At 35.5% G+C, this 22,389-nt stretch overlaps 2 protein-coding genes across 4 annotated transcripts in view; one reads left to right on the top strand and one right to left on the bottom strand.

Moving 5' to 3' along the window:
* LOC103022169 (gamma-aminobutyric acid receptor subunit rho-3) overlaps positions 1–20,044 on the bottom strand; it is a 25,798-nt gene extending 5,754 nt beyond the window's left edge. Inside the window, exons 1-4 of the mRNA XM_022681692.2 lie at positions 19,956–20,044; positions 15,565–15,669; positions 12,573–12,843; positions 5,528–5,640 (exon numbers count right to left, since the gene is read on the bottom strand). Coding sequence (XP_022537413.2) covers positions 5,528–5,640; positions 12,573–12,712 — 253 coding nt within the window. The 5' untranslated portion in view covers positions 12,713–12,843; positions 15,565–15,669; positions 19,956–20,044. The remainder of the gene's footprint in view (positions 1–5,527; positions 5,641–12,572; positions 12,844–15,564; positions 15,670–19,955) is intronic.
* Positions 19,959–22,389, top strand: part of hhla2b.1 (HERV-H LTR-associating 2b, tandem duplicate 1) — a 14,695-nt gene continuing 12,264 nt past the window's right edge. For all 3 annotated transcript variants that reach the window (XM_015606638.3, XM_022681682.2, XM_007252311.4), the window contains exon 1: positions 19,959–20,107. In XM_015606638.3, coding sequence (XP_015462124.3) covers positions 19,960–20,107 — 148 coding nt within the window. In that variant the 5' untranslated portion in view covers position 19,959. The remainder of the gene's footprint in view (positions 20,108–22,389) is intronic.

The following is a 22,389-nucleotide window of genomic DNA, read 5'->3' as shown; positions in this document are numbered from 1 at the left end:
CTTCACTCCACCTGTCTGACTCTCTCTATCAAACGAACACGCAGGGGAGTTGTACCCCGGTCGAGAGGTGGGTGTTGACCCACCTTTCATTTTCTTTTCTACAACAGCTTCCATTCCTGGGGCAGTCCTGATAATGTTTTTGTTGGTCTTCGCATATGCACTTGAGGATACTTTTAAAGTATTCAAGTACTTTTTTTTGTTAGTTGAGTAGTTTTTCTTCTGCTTCTGCTTATGTTATGCAGACTGTCCATATAAACCTATATATTGATTACAATTTTAATGTGTTATTCCACCTTAAAAGCTGAAGAAGTTATGTTTAAAGTGTGTTGCCACAGCAATATTTAAGGTGAAATGGTAAATTAGTAGCATTTGAGCTGGAATGGTAAATTAGCAGCATTTAAGGTGGAATGGTACATTAGCAGAATTTGAGCTGAAATGGTAAATTAGCATCATTTAAGGTGGAATTGTAACTTAGCAGCATTTAAGGTGGAATTGTAAATTAGCAGCATTCAAGGTGGAATGGTAAATCAGCAGCATTTAAGGTGGAATGGTATATTAGCAGCATATGAGCTGTAATGGAAATCAGCAAAATTTACGGTGGGATAGTAAATTAGCAGCAATTAAGGTGGTATGGTAAACTAGCAGCATTTAAGGCGGAATTGTAAATTAGCAGCATTCAAGGTGTAATAGTAAATTAGCAGCATTTAAGGTGTAATGGTAAATTAGCAGCATTTAAGGTGGAATTGTAAATTAGCAGCATTTAAGGTGGAATTGTAAATTAGCAGCATTTAAGGTGTAATGGTAAATTAGCAGCATTTAAGGTGGATTTGTAAATTAGCAGCATTTAAGGTGTAATGGTAAATTAGCAGCATTTAAGGTGGATTTGTAAATTAGCAGCATTTAAGGTGGAATTGTAAATTAGCAGCATTTAAGGTGGAATGGTAAAAAAGCAGCATTTAAGGTGGACTTGTAAATTAGCAGCATTTAAGGTGGAATTGGAAATTTATTTTAGTATGATTTACTGAAGGCAATAAAGTGTGTTTAAGAAAGCTAAATAGCAGCTACTTACACATAAGTAGATTTCCGTGCTTGTACTAACTTAATAAGACGCAAGCAATCTATTCTTTTTACCCCTTTTGGGTTGGGGGTTCAAGGTTTCAGACCCCCTTTAGTGCGCAGTGGTTACTCAAAAATCTACGTCATACTACATACTACATACTACATCATAACTCAAACCTACAAATAAATCTGACAGTTTGAAAGAAAGCTATCATAAGACATTTCATGTAATATATTTTTGTGATTTAGCTTTTACAGACATAAATCTATTTAGATATACACAAAAATGTTCCGTTTACCACCACTGTGAACAGTTCTCATGCAGTGACTACATAAGAAAGACCTATTAGAAAGACCTGACTGTACCTGCAGCTGATCAGCTCAACTGTGCCCTCTAGTGTCTGTAAAACTCACATAAATAAATATTATTGATTGGCAGTTCTGCATTAGAACTTCTTTAGCTCACCCTATCAGATATCATAGACAGTAGATATCAATCTTTTATCTGGTTTCTACAGAGCTACTAAAAAGCACACCAAGACACAGCTTTTAATTGGTTCATAATCCAATATAAAGCACCGTGGAAGAACATTACAGTGTGACAACCTTGAAAAAAGACCTTCTTCTCTTCCTTATGGACCCTAATTTTTTCCGATACATGTGAAGGGAAGGAAAACAAGAAAGGAAAAAGGTTACATTGAGAACTAGGTTCTTTGATTAGGCACCCAGTAGCAGTTTTATCTACTTTTCTGTGGATAAACCACAGCTCATTCCTCCCATCCTATAAGAAGAAACCCCAAACAAATTAACATCCCCACTGCCTTCCTGCTTCCTCCCTCGCTCCCTCACTCAGCACAGATTGATGTTCAGATACGAAAAGTCGCTGAGTACACTGCGCCGACACTGTGCCTCCAGCCATATTCCATAAATAACCACTGTAATGTCAATGTGATTGGAACATGTTGTTAACATAGCCTATGGATGTGCATAACAACATGTCACCATATGTATAGGAAGTGTGTTAGACAGTAAAAGCAGCACAGCGAGCAGACTGGAGGCAGCAGTGCTGCTGGACACGCCTGGCAGCGGTTAGAGGGGTTGAATTGTGGTTTGAGGTTGCGGTTGCAGATGCGGTTACAGTGCCTGTGACGGTGGAGAGTGTGTATTTGTGGAACCAGATGCCAGAAGGCGTTTCAGTGGGAGAGCAAAATAAACCTGAATTTTATAACCTTAATCTGGCAGAGCACTTAATTATCTGTGTCTCAACCACCTCTACATTTAGCAAAGACCAAGAACATTACTCTGGCTTAGACTTGCATTATAACACTTGTAAAACCACAATAGAACTTAAATTAAAAATTTCAAATAGAATATTTCCAAACCAATTGATCAACTACATTTGTGGCCATATCGTCGCTGTTCAATAAAAAAACACAAACATTCTTAACTTTCAATGGAAGTCAATGTAATTTTTTTTTCACGTAGTATTGAAGAATTCCTATTGGTCCATTCATCAAGACATTTTGACACAGTATATGCATGTGTAACTGTTTTTTGTTGCAATGATATGCATTTTTACCCTGGTTTTGTATAAACTATATATTTTGTACTGTATCTTCGCATAAAAGGAAGACTTTCTACTAGATTTTGTAGGATTTTCTACTAGCCATTGTATCAGACATCCCACAAAAATGAATTTCAGGGACATACCTCCGGACCTGGACTTACCTTTAGGCTGTTTTATTTATATTTATACATGTGAGCCATGGTGTTTTATTTGACATAATAAGACAAACCAAGAAGCTAGGACAAGAAACACTAAGACTATAAAACAAAGACTTAAAGACTATCAAACAAATGACTAAACCAGGTCAAAACAAAAAAAGAAGTGAAATAAACTAACAAAGAATCAAACAATATAAAGAAAATAAACCAGAACTCCGTAGACAAAACACAAATCAACATCCAGACACAGTTGAACAGGACAGCATCAAACAAAAAGCACAACAGAGAACAAAAGAGCACATGGGGTATTTATACACAGGCACACAATAGGGACACCTGTGGAGGTAATTACACTCTAAGAAATATAAGTACAGATTTGTACTTAAAAGAGTACAAAGCTTGTCGCTGGGGCTGTACCTTATATTGAGGCACAAAAAAGTACCTTTCAGTGAAAGTCCTTTTTTGTACCCATGGTTTTTGTGCCAGTATAGATTATAAAGATTATAAACATTGTCATCAACTAAAAATGGCTCAAAAACTTGATGATACAAAATTGTCTGGCTTTCAAATAAAAAAAATTGCAATTTAAATATATACTGTTCATTAGTACAGTGATGCAGAATACTGAATGTACCTTTTGGCTGGTTAAATGGTACAAATTTGTACTTATTGCTGTTAGAAATGACTTTGTACTTTAGAGGGAACAAATCTGACCCTGTAAAGACCAATATTGTACCTTTGAGGGTACAATTATAAAGAGTGTACCTTCGAGTACAAAAAAGTACTCATATCGTACCTCTGTTTTTTAGAGTGTAGGGGGCAGGGTTACAAATGAGACAGGAGGGGTTACAGATGACAGGGCGGGGCTAAGGAGGAGACAAGACCAAAACAAAAACAGAGCCATGTGAAGCACATGAATGAAATGGGGAGGTAAACAAAACAAGAGAACAGAGGACAGGAGCAGGAAGGAACCAAAAAAAAAGTGTAGTGTACTTTGTAGTGAGGATTTGGTTGAATTTAGTGACACACGAATTTTGGATTATGACCTCTCCACCTCATCACCAACTGTTCAACTCATCCCAAAAGATTACATTCCAGAAAACAGTTCCACTGCTTCACAGCTCAATTCTGGGGGGCTTAATACCCATCTAGCCCACACAGGGTATTATGAAGCATGGAGCCAATAGTTTTATTGTTATCTGGTACAGATGGTCCTTTTCTATTAGTCATATTCTATTGGAAGTACTTCACAGGGAATAACTTGTGTGAGTTGCTAGACAAGGCACCCACAAACATTTTGGCATTTTGGATATATAATATCTATATTTTGTATAAGGTAGATATAAGGCATTTGTGTGACAGCCACAATGTGTGTGTGTGTGTGTGTGTGTGTGTGTGTAACAGTACTGGGAGTTTCTCATACCATGCAGAAAATAAGTATAGAAATGTCATGGGATTCATATTCAAATGTCACGTGTGACAGCAGTGGTGTTTTGCTGTCATCTGCACAGAGATGTGCCGTAAATATTCCGAAACAGTGCATGTGTGTGTGTGTGTGTGTGTTTAGGTGCATGTATTCAGAGATATCTCCTCTCTCCTGTATTCTCTGAAACCTGAGCTGAAATAGTTTTCACTCCTGCATCTGTTCTGATGAACCTGAACAGTAATCCAGATTAAAGTGTCCAACAAAGCACATCAGTGAGTGTGCTAGCTTTTGTTTGGTCTGTGTGGCACGCAATCTGGGTCATCTCAGAGTTTTAGAGTATTGGCATGAAACCTGACCACGCTGACCACGTCAGTGCAGTGTCCTGAAAAAGGTAACACCACCCACACATAAAAATGACTGAAAAAAGAGTTATCTGAGTTATCTGGTGCGCTATATATAAACTACTTATGCTTTCCCATAGGAGGCTGGTAATCTGGTAATTCTTTTTTCTTGAGGCTGTCCAAATTCTTTTTTACACATTCTCTAGAACAAAATAGCCTTTTTTTTATAACTGTTTAATTTTTTTTTTTGGTCTTTAAGACTGATATAATCACTGTCCAAGAAAAACATCTCCGAAATACTGGATAAGACAAACTAATCTTACTTAAACTTTGAATGAAAGTTTATGAATAATAACATATTATTTAAAGTGTTTCTAAAAAGTGTTTCTATTAGTCTAGTCATCCAGAATAATTTATATACGGTACACAGCAGCTACGGCGTTCAAACAGTAGAGGAAACTAAAAACAGACAAAAATTAGGATTTAGGTTTTTAGTGGAGAGCAGCGATATCAGATAAACAAGGTCTGTTTTGACTGGTTGCTCTATTTAAAAAAAATATATCAAAATGCTCTAAAAGATCTGGAAGCTGGAATTTTGAATGTGGTAAACTAAATAGTTGAAGTTTTATAAATGAGTTGTTTTTTTGTAAAATCTTAGAAACAGTGAACCATGTTTTTGACCATTTATAGTGGATCTAAGGGTGGGGAATAAATATAGCTATTATATAGCTATATAAATACAGCTATAAATGTCTGTAAAACATAAAGATTAAACACTTACCAATAGTTTCTAATATAACAATACATTTAGGCCAAGGGTCTTTAGTTTTAAGACTGGTGGTGCGTTATACAATGACAACAAGACAATGTAAGAGGAAGAGGCTACATAGCTAATTAACCAGTGTTAAATCTACATTGTTTCAAAATATAACACTAACAGTCAGTGCTGTGTACAGAAATGACAGTGAAATCAGACCTCCAAAGCCAGGCCTCATGGCGAAGTCGTGCTCCTCGATTCTCAGCAGCTGTTCAGTCTTGATAAGGAGGGACTTGGTGCTGTCCTGCTTCTTTACCTTGTAGTCAATTCGCCTAACAATAAAGGAAAGAGGTATTAATGTTGGTGGTGTGTTAGAGTGTGTTGTTCTGGAATGAGTAGATTAGATACAGCAGTGCTGCTGGAGTTTTTAAACACTGTCTTCACTCACTGTCCTCCTCCTGGATGTAAAAGTGGATGTAAATCAGAGACAAAAGCTCTAAATCTGTTGATGCACAGTCCTCTAATCCTTCATCAGTGCTCACAGGAAGCTGCCCATTTGCTGGATATTACTTGTTGGTGGACTATTCTCAGTCCAGCATTGACACTAAAATGTTTAAAAACTCCAGCAGCACTGCTGTGTGTGATCCACTCATACACAGAACTACAAACATCATGCTATGTCAGTCAGGGTCACTGCAGTGCTGAGAATGACCCATCACCCAAATAATAGCTGCTCTGTGGTGGTCTATTGTGGGGGACCTGACCATTCAAGAACAGGGTAAAAGGAGGAGAATAAAGTATACAGAGAAACAGATACAGGACTACAGTCTGTAATCATTTTAAAATATTAGTCTCTAACCACCATCAGACAGTCTGTAACTGTTTTAGTTTAGTTTTATTTTACCCTTTTTTTATCTTATTTTATATTTTACCTTTTAGCCTTTTTATTTATTTTATTCATTTCATCTCTTTATTTGTTTTAGTACTGGTTTTATGTTTGGCCTTTTACCTTTTTATTTTATTTATTTCGTCCTTGTATTTGTTTTATACTTTCTTAACTTATTATTAATTATTTATTTATTTTAGTTCCTTCAATTATCTTTTTATTATTTTGGTGTTTTTCAAGTCCTCTATTTTTTTTATTGTGTTTATATTTTATTATTCTAATTATTTATCTCTTTGTTTTATTGCTTTACATGCATATCCTTGCATTCTGAATTATTTTATTTCTTCTTAATTAAATCTTATATTGTTTGCTTGCTTTTATAATTTAAACTTATTTTTCAGTCCCTTTTTGTAAATGCTTGCCTGAATTTAAAATGAAGGGTACCCTCAATGTATTCCAAATGGAAAAAAAGGGCAATTGATTAATTGATTGATTGAATCATAGAACTACAAAGTGCTTTTATTTGCTTAGTGGAGCTAAAAAAAAAGGGGGGGAATGGCCTTAATATTGTAATTAGATTGTGTAGTTTACTGCAGCAGTTATGCAATAATAGAAAATAGTGAGATATTGCCACTGCCGTACATATATGAGCAGCTATGGTATGAAGTGTAAAGCATACAGCATACACTATTAATACAGGCACAGATTAATATATGCATACAGGTCCATGTTCACTCACACAGACGCTGATCTCAGGTGTCAACTAACTACAAGACTAATTAGATTAGTTTAGATTTCACATGCAGACACTCAAGAGAATGAGCCTATTACACATTATTACACATTATTGTTATAGCAATTTCAACTATTACCACCACAGCCAGATCTCTGCTGAGCACTGCAGGCTAAAACATCCAGCTAATTACACAGCTATCATATGAGTTCACTGGGAAAGAAAGGGACCTTCAGTACAACAGCAAACGCCAGGCTGTGGAAACAGAGTAGATTCTAGAAGCTCACTGAAAGGCAGCTAAAGAAGCATCTCTCCCAGGAGATGAAGCAGAGCGGGGAGCCAACCTGAAAATAGACATGACTGTGATACCAGATGAAGGTCAGTGGTAAACAAACAGCTTTTTGTGAGGAGAGCTTTCCCTCACAGTGCGACTTTCTCCAAACCCCACATAATGCAGTTCATATGTTTGGAGCAAAACTAAAATCAGGCTGGAAATTCTTCAGGGACTCAGTGGGAGCCTCTTTGTTCAACAGAAATGCTACTATATACTGTATATACTCTAGTTTAACAATAGTGGCAATCCAAGCCAAGAGTAAAAAGTTCAAATCCTCAAAACAGTGATATACAGTATCTCATTAAAGTGAGACACTTCTCACATTTTTGTAAATATTTTATTTTAGACAACATTGGCAATATGATACTTTGATACAATGTAAAGTAGTCAGTGTACAGCTTATTGGGCATCATATTGCTCAGTACATTTATTGAGTGTACCCAAGTATTAAGTGTACCTAACTGAGCACCTCTGCAGCATCCAAGATTTTTAACATTCACCAGCTCCATGATGTCATCATGGGGGAGTGGAAAAGGATTCCAGTGGCAACCTGTAAAGCTCTAGTGAACTTCATGCAGTGAAGTATAATAATATTGACCACAGAAAATATTGACAATTTGGGAACAATTTTCACTTAGGGGTGTATTTACTTTTGTTGCCATTTATGTATACATATAAGTAAAATGTAATTTACTATATAAATAAAAATGACTTAGAATACATTCAAATATATTGTCGCTGTCATACAAAAAAAGTTGTACTTCCAAAATGGTAATAGAAAAATACAGAAGGAATTTTTTTTTATGAAAACTAATATAAAAATATTTTAGAGTAAATTTAGTGCATTTTCAGTGGTTCATTAATCATAAACTCTTGGAAAGTATAGGAGCACCATGCAAAGATTTGAATTTAAAAGCTTTATTAATAATCTGACTGCTGTAACGATGGGAGCTGACGGGAGGCGGATTTATAAACGGGTAAGACAGACTTTAATAAATAACAAATAAACAAATAAACAAACAGGGGAATAACGAATAAGTATATGTAAATAAACAGGGAAGACCAACAGACAGCTAAGCTAAACAGATAATAACAAAACAGGGCTAGGGATATATACAGGGATAAATACGTGAGTATGTACAAAACAAAGAAATAACGTGACTAACAACAAACTAGAAATAAACAAGAGCGTGTAAATACAAGAACATAGAATGAGCAATAACGTGACGTAGCAAACAATAGCAATAACGAGATAAGACAGACAATGTGGGAAGGTGCAAAGACCGACCGATAAACATAGACAAAAGGGTACTATATATAGTAACATGAAACACTAAACACCTGGGGAAGGGGCGGAGCTACAAATTAGACACACGTGATGGAAAATCACTGGGAAAACACACTAGGAAACGGGGAAAACACAGGGAAACATAGTGAGGCCGTGACAACTGCTTCAACTAAACTTAAACTAGTAGCAGTCAGGGGCTATTTTAAGCAGCAGTTTAGCACTCTGAAAATGAAAATATTTAAAGAAATAATAATTGCTGCCCAGAAACCAAGAGAGGGATAAAATATGATAATTTAGGTACTAAATGCCTCAGTTTGTACTGGAACATAAACATAGTTACATGAATGGTGGATGTCAATTAAAATCAAAAACTTTTTGACTAAAATGCTCAAATTATTGATAGATATTGATTATTGATAGTGATCCTAGTCATGGAGTATAGACCGTTCAGGTTGCACAAACTTATACTTCAAATTACTACATTTTCTTGCTGATAATTTGAAACCGTAAAAAATGGAAATAAAAAGTATTTTTGTTTTAACAAATGACAGAAATGTGTGATCATCGGCTCTTTGTCTTTTAACACAAAAAACAGGTCATCATTTACACACTTGACTTTTCCCTGAACTTTTAACCAAGAGTGCCCAAACATTTGCTTGACACCATACATTCCAGTGCATGAGCATAAACTGAAAGAAGGCGTGTCATGACACCAAATCAGAAGAGCTGAAGCGTGAAACATCTTCAATAAAAAAAAGAAAAACATTCCAGGGCATTTTAGTTATGAAATGTTTTCTGTATAAGTAAACTGTGACTCTGATTCCATGGAAATGAAGATGATCATGCTCCGACATGCTGAGATAAAGTTGGTGGAGAACTGATTTACATTTTATTTTTAATATTTCAATGCTAGATGTTACTGCATTTATGAATTTCTGCTTTAGACAAAATATAAGATGATGTTACTGTACAATAATGTGACTCATTTTAACTTAATTTATTTTTATTAAAATCTCATGGGTGAAAACATAACAGAAATGCCTGTGTTTAGCCTTTTGTCCAAACTGTCATTTAGATTAGCCTTTGCTTTAACAGATATGAAATTCAGCTTTGATGTGTGGGATTTTCTGTGTACAAAATCCTAAATCCAGCATCCACCACCTGAGCAGGTGTATTAGAGTAATGAGAGTGTACCCCTCCCCCTCCTCCTCCCACCGTTCCACTCTTACTCTACATCTGACTTCATGGTGGCATGCTCTATGAAGGTGAAATCCTATCAGAGAGTTCAACACCCAGCTCTGCTGAGGGGTAGTTAGCAGAACAGACACAACACGCTGCAGAGAGACAGTTACTGTTGCTTTCTGTTGATGTCACTTGTTCTTTTGAACTGATTGTTAATACTTGGGGCCCCTCTGTTTGCTGTTGGGGGCCAATTCCACCCACCCCAGTCACATCCATTTGTATGCAAACTTAAAAAAATAAAATATATATATAGTTTGTTAATGTTAATGTGGGAGAAAACAGTCAAGAGTAAGTAAATAATACAATGATTGTAGGTCTATTTTGGCTTATTTTCTAAATTGTAAATCAACCTTAAAAGTTGTTTTTTAAGTACAATATGTAGTAGTAGATATTGTAATAATATTGTAATAGTAACAGTAGTGGTAGTAGTAATACAAGTAGTAGTCGTTAAATAGTTGAAAAAATAGCAGTAGTGACAATATTAGTTTTAGTACTATTAATAGTAGTGCAAATAACAGTGATACTACAACGAGAACTAAAAAAAACTATATAAAAAAACCTCATGGTAAATTACTGGTAAATGTGGTTGCTAAAATTGTGCCTAAAATAGTTTATTATGTATACCATGTTTATAATGTATTTGTAAGACATTACAGTATGCTATTTTTTCAACTGTGCATTTTATATTCAATAACTGATTTGGTAACAGCACTTTACTGTAAACAACTAGAGATACAATTACACACAGCACAAAAATTGTGGTTGTTAGTATTTTACCCAAATAATGCAGTTCAATATCTCTGACCATTACACTAGTACTGCTAATTTTGTGGAGTGTTGGAGTTTGATTTCATATAGTGTAGTATAACAACAGTACAATTATTAGCAATACTAGTTAAGGTAGCATTAATAGTAATAGTAAAAAAAGTAATAGGAATAGTGGTAGTAACATCAGTAGTAATAATAATAACAGCACTACTGGTATTAGAGATAGTAGTAGTAGTAGTAGTAGTAGTAGTAGAAGCTGTACTAGTTGCAATAATTGTAGTAATAGAACAAAACTCATTATTTAAAAGCATTTACAGCTCCCTCATCTGCTGACTTGCCACAGATCCCTCCCTCAGACGAAGTCTGCTGGCTAATCCTGCTGTGTACTGTCCTAAGTTCTCAATCAAAATTACAGAAATGGTCTATATTCAATTGTTCTAGATGGTTGGGCTCTGATGGAGGTTGATAGGTGAGGGTTGGTGCCAGGGTGTTTCTTTGCTGGTTACAATTAAAAAAACATATAACTATATAACTATTATATAACTATAATTTTAGTTTTATTTAGTTCACTTTTACTTTTAGTCATTATTTCAAAGAGGTAACAATACACTGAGTTGAGCAAGAGTTTAGGCTGAATGGCCATCAAACTGCCCCTGTCAAAACCACCGGCAAAACAACATTTTCCACACTGACCACATTGTCAACGCTGCCACAGCAGTTAAACCCCTCATAAACGCAGTGTGGCTACCTCCTCTAAACCCAAACCTTCCAATTACAGACGCTTTCTCATCACAGTGCTGCTGCTTGGGAGAGAGGGAACGTACTGTACTGCCTGATGAGAGACTTTTAAAGGTAGTGTAAGCTTTAAGAGGAGAAAACCCAAACACTACACAGCATAGACTATACTGACTATACTAAACACCCTGAAAAAAACAAACAAACAAAGAACAGATATGAGAAAAGCAAAAAACAAAAATTCGATTTAGGTGCATCTTCCACGTTAACACTTGGTTTTCAGTCTTAACATATAATAATATTTGCTTAATTATTACTTAATATTTGCTTTGTAAATATTTCCATATTTCAACACCCAACTCTTATTAATACATGTAAAACTACATATATATTGCAAAAGTGCAATATTGTCAATTGTCTGGCAAACTTGAGCTTTAGGCTTTTAATTGGCATATTAAAGGATTCTTTGGCTGTCTAAATTAATCTTGCTGCTGTTTGTTTGGGCTTCGTTTCAAACGTGAGGCTATAATTTGTTTCATTTGTCATTCAAGATGTACTCAAGGTCACCAACATTCAAAGGCTTTAGTATTTTCCCTGTTGCACTTTGTATTATATTCATTTTTTCCATCCATAAAAACTCCACAAAAAAAAATAGATTTTTTTTGCAGAGTCATCAGATCTTAAGATCTTTTAAAGCTCCTTCATCCTTGTTCTTCTGAGAGCCAAACTCTGACTCTGTCTTTAATCCTTTGTTGTAATAATAACCTCAATAAATGTTGTTAAAATTGTTGTTGCTTTTATTTTTATTTATGAAACTGAAGTCTTTGTTTTGTATTGTTTTTTTTATGTTCCTTACAAGAGAATGCAAATCGTTCAGTTTCTATTTCCACTATTAAAACATATGGATTCTTCAAGGGTACTTTAACTGTATACTGTACAGAACTATACCTACTGCTATTTCCTGACATTTGTTTTTCTGGATATACATGAAAAACCCTGTAAATGGCAGATTTAATTTTAATATTAATATTTATACACTATTTTATGTTCTATACAGGACCCTACAACTTATTTTGCATTTGGAAAAGTAATTCAACAGTATATTTTAATTAATTAGTTCATGTTGATGTTTACAACCTAATCAACTAGCCTTCTGCAATTTCCATATGCAAAACCTAATAAGTTTAGAATAATGTGTAGACAATATATATTGCTACTGTACAAGATGCTATACAACACCATGCAGGATGTGACTGAAGACGTAGAATAGCTCCTCACCCTCCGTATTTATGCTTGGCATGCTCTCCCAGGTAGATGTCCTTGTTCTTCTTGCGGTTGGGGAAGCGGTTGTTTAGCAGGGTCGTGGGCCACAGGCAGGCCAGGCACAGCAGCCTGAGGCTAAGCAGAATCAGCCTCATGCTCTCAGACAGGGGGGCCGGCTCTCCTCCTGCGAGGCTCCAGATCCCGCTGCTATCATCCAGAGGAGCTCCAGGGGGCCAAGGAGATGCAGTTCCACTGACTCGGCCATCCCCTGACCCCCACAAATAGCCTGTGGGTGCAGAAAGAAAGGCTCCAGTGTACATTTACAGAATAAGAATAGTTTCTTGGTGAAGAACAATCTCAACTTATCGCCTGCTGGCAATCTCCAGCAGAAGTTTGAGGCTCACAAAAATATAATACAAAAACTTGTATTTCTATAATAGGAGTGGTTTTGGTTGGTAAAACACCAACCAGATCACTTCAGAACATAAAATATGTGAGTTTAACAGAACATAGAATATGTTGCACTTCTACAATATGTTGCTGCACAATTTGTCAGTACTGTTACAACAACCATTATTACACTTCCTGGTCTCCCTCCTGCCTCTGTTGAAAATTCCCAAAATCGCCTGTTTCCTGAGGACTCACATGCCTCCAGCCAATCATGCATAGTTTCCCCATAAGCTTCCCCTAAGTACTAATTGAGTACAACCTTAACTGATTAGGCTCTTTTCATTCACAGCTTTTGCCTCTCAGTTTCTTGGCCAAGTATTGCCAACTCCACACATTCTGTTTGTTTGATCTTGACTCTCTTTCTTTAGATTTTTCATTTTGACTAATTTTTTTATTTGTTTTATTTATCTGTTTTTGACTCTGGGTTGTTCACTCAGCTCAACTCGTTTTTATTTAGATGCATCTGGTCTGTTTCTCTAATATTATATTCATATATATAAATATATATTAAATTATTATTTTCATATGAAATTGACCACCATGAGACTTAAACTGGCCATATATTACTTGTTAGGTAGCAGCCTAGACTTAGACAACCAAGCAGACACACTGATGTGTGTAAACAGGAGTAATACAGCTTAGCCTGATGTCTCTTCTGAGCTGAGAGTGGTCCACAGGCCATAAACTCAATTATATTTGGTAGTCCTATGGCTGGGTCTTTACAAACAGAAAAAATATAGAACCGAAAAATTTGTGAGAATTTGATTTCTGGTTTATTTCCAAAAAAAGAAAGCCGTCCAGCTTATCCATTACCCTACATCTCTGTAAGTTTTGCAGGTCAGAACAGGCCAAACCTCATCTACATTCAAATCAATATGATTTTATTCTTACAGTAATAAAAGAATGGCATTAATTCCCATGAAAATCCTCTTATCGGTGGCCGACTGAAATCATTCTCTAACCTACTAAGCGAGTGGGGATGACATAGTGGTCTGCCTTTAATCAGGATTTTCACAGAACGCTTATACACGCTGTGCACCATGTCAGTTTATGGAAGGTCAGTGCTGCTTACACGCGCACTGTCCACACGCTTTAGCCTGGCTGAGAGTAACTGGAGGGGGGGGGGGGCTGTATAACTCAACCAATAGCTCAAAAGAAGAGACGACGAAGAGTGTTGTGTAGAGATTCTTCAAAAGGGCAAAATAAGGTGGTCATGCCTACAGCCCTCTACTCTTATAGCATAGCTTAGCTTAGTTTAGCTTAGCTTAGCTCAGTTTAGCTTAGACCCAATCAGAACATGATGGATTGAATGAGTAGCATAACTGAATATCATAAATTATTGTACTCTACTCTCCAAATGTGTGACATTGCAGTCAATGGAAAATAGATCATGTATATTGAATTAACTAGACACACACAGATATTTTAGATATGTTATTTAACATTTTAATACATCAAAAGATTAATATGTAAATATATATGTTAATATACTGCTATTGTTTATTTCTATAAATGAATTCACATTATCAACTTATCTCATTTGACTTTGATTTAAAACAAAATATATAGAGTTTTGGATTTTGTACACTGGCTTTATTACTTATCATTTTATGTACATATGCATCATTTGGTCATTTGTTTATACCCAATTTTCATTACAACTTCATAACAACTTCCATAACTCCAATTATTAATTATTTACAGCAATGTGTAATAAACACATAAACACATAGTTTATTTGTTTTTAGTTACTTTTTGAAGTTTTATTATAATTCTTGTAAACATGAAAACATGTTGTTGTAGATTGTGGGCAAATATCGTAAAAAATATATCTAATCTGAATCTAAACCTAATTGTGTAAAAGTCTAAAAATGTGTTTAAAAATGTATTATTAAAATGACAACTGGAATGAATATTGTAATATATTAGAATACTTACTAGAATACTAGAATACTATTTTTTCCATCATATATTCAAACTAGCATGGACTTCCTGAGCATGAAAAAATGCCTTTATTAGGAGTCAACAGTCTATTTTTACACCTTGAACCTGCATCATTAAAATAGCTTTAAAGGTGCTTGTGAATATATCTACACCAATGAGTGTAGTGATCTGGAAGTGAGGTGTATTCAGGTGTATTTCTGGCTTATTGCTATCTTGGTAATTGAAAACACAGATGCACCACAGATTAAAATGACATGACTGAACATAGACAGATATAAATTGCAAGATGTTTATTGCTATCTTGGAAGTGAATTGTGAACACTGGCACATCCCCACGGCGTACTTCTCCCGTTGTTATAAAAGCCAAGACACACTGACACATTTGTGAATGGCTCCCTTAAAGATATCTAAAATAGGGCCCATAATCTCAGAAGTATCTAATTAAAGACCTCAATACTGTCACATATTAATACAATTTTAATATTATAATATGTTAAAATATGTTAAATGTTTAAATCCTAAAAGATCTTTTGGCTCACACTGTAAATATTTATTAACGATAAATTCAAACATACGAACATCAGTCTTCTATAATAACAGAAAGTAAACTCACCAGGATGAAGTGAAGATGAAACCTCTTGATGGAAGTATGTCCACAGATCAGAGAGAAGTCCAGCGCTGTCTCAAACACAGTCTGTGCACTGCTACACTTTCCATCCTGGATTGAGAGAGGGTGGCGTTCTGTAGTACTCATCATTAGTTATTTGAAAAAAAAATCCCCAGGGAGTACTAATCACTTTTCATTAACACAATTCCCCAGCAGAGAGCGAGGGATGGTGGAGAGAGAGAGAGCTGAGGGAGGGGCAGTGAGGGAGAATGATAAAGAGGTATATAGAGAGTGTGTTATAAACCTATCACAGCACCCCTTGGTTCCATAATCCTGGTGATGTGTCTAATCTGGTGGATTACAGCCTGATCGTGACCAGCCGTGTGCTGTGGAAAGGTCTTCTCTAACCAGTCACATCATCACAGGGGGTCTGTCCTGTTCACAGAGCCACATTAGATCCATTTCCTCTGGGGGTTCAGCCCATGACATTTTGTCAGGTGGCAGTCACCTCTGATAAATAGGACATTATCTATTGTTCTAAAATTCCTCTTTACTTGAATGTTCCTTTCTGACTCTACACTGTAAAACCTAACTGAGTTTCTTACTGAACTAATTAAGCTAACATATCTTAAAGATTACAGAAACTTGGCATAACTTATGCTTAGGGCTGGGCGATATGGGAAAAATCATATATCACGATATGGAATTTTTTATATCACGATAACAATATATATCATGATATACCACATTTAAGTATGTTTTCATAAAATATGACAAAATAGTATCATTGCTTACTTTTTTCCAACTTTATTTCAAATTGACATTAAATCAAACTTTCACAAATGAGAATTACTACCTTTAAGTGCAGCAATATATATGTATCAAATGAAAACGGATGAGGTAGATGCAGTAGCAAATTTTTTCAAAAGAACAATGCGTCTCCATTGTTCAGCTCTCATGAGTTTAATAAAGTAAAGCATGTAACAAACCGGCGTGTCTGCTCGTGTCCGTCAAATAACGTAAAGGAGCGCCGTGCCGCAAAATCACATTATGAAGCTTTTTTTTTGGCGAAGATTACTTTATTATCACTTATATAAACCGAGTTTAGGCAAAGTGACCACGCCAATACATTTCATCGTAGCCTACTTTATATATTTGCATGAATAATTGATGAAATTACTGTAGAAACGAACACTTTTCTAACGTCCCCACGATATTTATCGTCATATCGCACAGCACTACTTATGCTGATAAAGTCAAACTAACTCAAAAATGACATGTTGTCTTCTTGCATTTATAGCTGCTCTTTAAAAAAGTGTTTGTTTCAAGTGTTTGATTTGTGTTAGTGTAACTTAAATAATTTGAGGCAATTGGTTGTTGCTGTTTAATAAAAAAATTATATAACTACAGCCTATTTATTTTACTTTAATAGTTAAAAAATAGTTAGCTAATTAATTTTAAAAAAGTGAGTTTTGAAAACTTAATTAATTTGAGGCAAGGAGTTACCTAGTAGACTTAACTTATTAGGGTTTATAGTGTACATGAGTCCAAAATGTTCTCATACAGAGTTCCCCAATGGTGGAACAAACTACCCTCCACTACCAGATCAGGAGAATCTCTCGCTATCTTTAATAAACTCCTGAAGACAGAGCTCTTCAAAGAGCACTTACTCTCCTAACACCTCTAACTAACTAACTACTTCTAACCTCATTTCCTTCTTCCCCTCCTTCACTCCTCTATCCCATTATTTCCCTTTGACCTTCTTTTATCCCTATCCAAAGATGTTTTTCCTTTAAACTTATTCTACATTGTACTTGACTATTGTAAGTCGCTTTGGACAAAAGCGTCTGCCAAATGTAATGTAATGTAATGTAATGTAAAATACCTAAAGAAACTAACAATTACACTGTAAACAGGATTAGTACAAGTTACTTGATATACTTAATTCAATATAACAGTGATTATGTGCATTATTCACACTCATTTTAGAAAATAATTTATGCTCAAATTGTTTGAGTTATAAAACTTAAATGGTTTAAGGCAACCGGTTTCCTCAAATCGTTTGAGTTTACTTGACTCGTCAGGTTTTACAGTGTAGCAATAAGACATAATAATTTTAACACCTTAAACTGAAGATGTATTAATCAGATAATAACCTGTTGCATTTGGTTGTTAATTAATAGAATTCTGGAGATATTACTGTGATTTTACTATTCAGTTTGAAAGCAAATAATTAATTACATATCTAATTACTTAGTGATGGTATTATTTAAGTTTAACAGTTTAACAGTTTTAAGTATGACCTTCTGACGTCTTACCCATATTGTCAGTGTTATGAAGTTTCAAAACAAGATGAAAATCAAAACAGCAACTTTACACTGCGGTAACACGTTTGATTACTCATAAACAAGGATTTCCTGCACAGTGTAGCACTCACAAGAAAAGTGGTGCTACTGTGCTTTTACACTAATCAGCATATGTAGTAAATGATTCCACACCCTCATACAAATACATTCTGTCAGAATGACTCAAATTACAAAGAATCCAGAGTGAATTTAGGGTGCATTCAAACCTACACTGTTTGGTCGAGACCTTGCAGGTAATATAACTCTGGTTAGAATTGTCCTTGCAAACCAGCAAATGACTCAGAAATAAATCAGATGGCCAGTCAGTCAGTCAGTGCAGCATTTTTTAGCTTCAGTGGAACATGGCAAATGTCATGGGACACAATATTTGCCATGTCAGTGTGATTTTGTAACTTTTCTCAACGTTGTATGTGACTTTTGTTACATGTATTGCGTTTAAATATTTGTAGCAAGATATTTTACAAAAAAATATACCAATTTCAGAGCAGGTTGAAATGTACATTCTACTCCACTTCTTTAATTATTTTCAATAATCAATGCTAATTTTCTACACCAATCTAAACAATGAGTGAATCGTTTTTTCCACCGTTTTTATTTCATTTTGGGATTACACGCCTTGAGGTATGAAAAGACCTACTGCAAATAAAGACATTCAGCAACTTCAACACAAGAAACACATTGTGTAACCTGCTGAATGCAGGAGCTTACTTCAATACATGTGAACAAAGCACCTTCACAGCAGCACCAACACGCAGTCATGTGCCAACATGTACACCATACACACCATCAAAATGTCATCAGCCAACACACAACACAAAGACTGAACTCTACACGCAATACAGGTGTGTGTCTGTGTGTGTGTGTTGGCGTTGGAGGACAGTCCGGGAAAAACAAAACTAGCCTGCAGTATTAGTAACAACACAACTGTGTTATCTGGTGTTCTTTTGTCTTTTGGGATGAGTTGGGAGTTGAAGGTGAGTTGGGGTGGTGATTATCCAACACCCCAAACTACTACATATACTGTATATATATACAGTTATCTGAACTTTATACTACTTACATTTTTAAAAATATCCTTGTTACTCCTATTTAATTTCAGCTTGTTTTTGTTTCGACTTTTCTTCCTTCAAAAAAATGAATTTTGGTGGGATGAGAAGTATAAATATATACCAGTTTGACACCCTATTGATCCGTCACACCTGTAAACATATATTTACACGATTGTAAAATGTATTTATTTTCAGTCGCTGAAACAGGGAGCCTAGTGCATTTTTTTCTTACATTACTTTTACTTTTTTACTTTTTAAAGCAGTACTTTTACTGTTTTACAAGAGTAAAGACTTGAGTTGACACTTCAATTACTACAGAAGTATTTTAAACCCTTGTATCTATACTTCTACCTAAGTAATGAATGTGAATACTTTTAACATCTTTGATGCTCAATGGAAAACTGAGGGTAAAGAATGCCTAATTTCAATCATTTGTAAACTTCAGTAGTTTAGAAAGAACACATTAAAATCAGTTAAATTCAATTTAAATCAATCAAATCAGACATAACTGTGTTCATTTATATTTAAATAGTAAGACAGGGGATTATTACACAGTTTTCGGTTACACTCAGTGGTGAAAGCTCACCTGCAGACCCAGAGGGATGTAAATGGGGAAATCCTGCAACTTCAACACAAAGGAAACCCACACTGATGTGTACCACTGCCTGATGCCTTGAAGAGATTCCTGCATAGGTGTAAGAATCTAATATGCCCAAAAACCTGCTTCTTTTTTACATTTGATATATTTTATCTTTAAAAGTACAATGCCATTGCTTTAAAGTTTAGAATTATTGGCATTTCCAAAGCTGCTTAGCTGCTAAAGTACAGAAATGAAAACAGTATTAGTGTATTACTCATGAAAAAATGGGATAAACAGTGTAATTGTCTATGCCTTTTGCACATCAGTTGACTATGTCCACTGGTGAGAGAGTAATATAACTCCACCCATGTGACAAGTAGGCATGTAAAGTGAGTAATTAACCTTCATGTGCTGTGTTGCACTGTTGATGCTGAAGAGGCGTGTTTACAGAGAAACCTGCCCGTCCTGTCCCAGTGCTCGTCCACGTCCCAGTCAGAGAAGAGGAGCTGCTCCTGCCAAAAAGAGAAACTCAGCACATACAAGCACATACACACGTGAGTCAGCTTTCTTTACTATATTTAGCAATACTGAATAGATAGACTTTATTTGGGTCTCAGAAACAGCTTTTTTTGTAGCATCTTACAGAAGTAGTGCTGTAATACTAATCCATTAAGTGCCATGCTGTGATTGTAGTATCACTGCTTGTTGCTTAGTGCAATATGAGCTTGGTTAGATCTTATCTGATTAAGGGATCTGATGGCGAAGAGGCTAATTCTTTATACTGTGATCAGGCTTGTTAACATAATAAACTCCTATCTGATGAGAAGCTGTAGGCTAAATCTAATGTAGAGCTTGGATTTGATGTTGACTGAAGAGTCTGATCTGATAAATGAGATTAGTGTACTGTGTTTTTAAATACTGTCTGTTCTCTGTTAAACCCATAAAGAGCTGATGATAGATACAACTGATTCTGGAATTGCTCAGAATGTTAGATTCCTTAATCTCTCTATTTTCAGAGACTCTGCTGTGCTTTTTTCTTGAAAGCTGATCTGATTCCTGATAGGTCAGATTCCTGATCTGATAGGTGTACTTGTTTTAGATGTAGTTTATCCCGTGTATCTACATATCATTGAAAAGTTACTTAAATTCAGTAATTCAGTTCAAAATGTGAAACTCATATATTATATAGATGTATTACACGCAGAGTGATCTATTTTAAGCACCTATTTATTTTATTGTTGATGATTATGGTTTACAACTAATGAAAACCCCAAAATCAGTGTCTCAGAAATTTTTAATATTAGACAAGACCAACTGGTACTTTTGGCAGTGTGGGCAGTGTGCCAAGTCCTGCTGGAAAAATGAAATCTGCATCTCCATAAAAGTTGTCAGCAGAGGGAAGCATGAAGTGCTGTAAGATTTTTTGGGAAAAACATTGCCTTGACTTTAGACATGATATAACACAGTGGATCGACACCAGCAGATGACATGTCTCTCCACTTCCACCATGGAGGAAGAATGGAGAGACACACAGTCCAAACTGCTTGAGATCTAGTGTGAAGTTACTACAAGTAAACAGTAATGGTTTGGAGAGTCATGTCATGACAAATTACCCAGTTCTCCCAGTTGCAGTCCTAGTGACCTCAACACCCCGCAGCGTTAAACTCTATCTCTAATCTAACACACCCGGTATAGCTAATGAAGAGCTGGAGTATCTAAGAATATTAGAACCAGATGGTGGTGGTACTCTTGGACCATGATTGGGCACCAGTGTCCTGGTCCCTGGGTCTACCACATAAAACAGATAGGTGTACTTACTTCATAAACTGGTAACTCAGTTATCCATTATACACCCTTAAAAACCACAATAAAGCACAGACTGACCCTCAAACAGGAACGGTCAACCCCACCAGGCTGCTAGTCTCACATTTCCAACAGCAATAGCTATGATCAGCTTTCACCTTTCATATTCTTCTCAATACAACAAAGGCAGCTAATCCTGGATCTGTAGCTACGTATCTTCTGAAGGATTTCACACACACAACGCGTAAGCTTTAAATGGTACATTCACTGAAAAAAAGAAAAGTTTGTGAACTTAATTGGCTTTGAAGATGAAAGAAGTAACTGGAGGTTCTCACACATGGTTTCCTAAAGGAACACATCCGGATGTTCAAAGAGTGTGGCTTTAACTAGGTGAGACCAAGGAAAAACCCCACTGGAGCAGTCTAGAGCAGAAACATAAGAAAGCTTCTCTCAGTGCTTTGAAAGATTAATTTGATATGTGGGTCATATATGTGTGTCAAATCAGTTTTAAAGAATAATTGAATCAGTGTTAAATAATTATACTAATTACATTCATTTTTGATTTTTATTAATGATGTATGTAGTGTGGCATCAGCTAAAATTGGCCAGATTAAATTTTACAGCATTTTACAGTACATTTTACATCTATTTTACAGCCAATCACAATAAGTGCTCTTGCATTGTTGCAACAACACAACTTTACATGTAACACTAGTTTTGGTGGGTCTAAGGTAGCTAAGGTGGGAAGTACATCAAAAAAATCGTATGGTAGCCTAAGTGAGGACAACATAAAAAAAAAATTTCACTCATCACTAATAAGAGTGATAAAGCACTTATAAGTAAGCTTACCAAGACAAATATTTCAAACTATGTTTTTACCCACTCTTTCTAATTAAAAATTTAGAATTTTTCTAAACAAATAATTATTTAAGAGACCCAGGTCAATTTATATAAAAAATAATTAGATGTCATACAAAGATTACTTGATAGTCCTATAAGTCATTTACCAAAAATTGGCCCATATTAGCCGTCT

Source organism: Astyanax mexicanus, chromosome 1 (genome assembly GCF_023375975.1).
Source record: "Astyanax mexicanus isolate ESR-SI-001 chromosome 1, AstMex3_surface, whole genome shotgun sequence".
NCBI classification, from domain to species: Eukaryota; Metazoa; Chordata; class Actinopteri; order Characiformes; family Acestrorhamphidae; genus Astyanax; species Astyanax mexicanus.
This window is presented reverse-complemented; position numbering and strand designations above follow the sequence as displayed.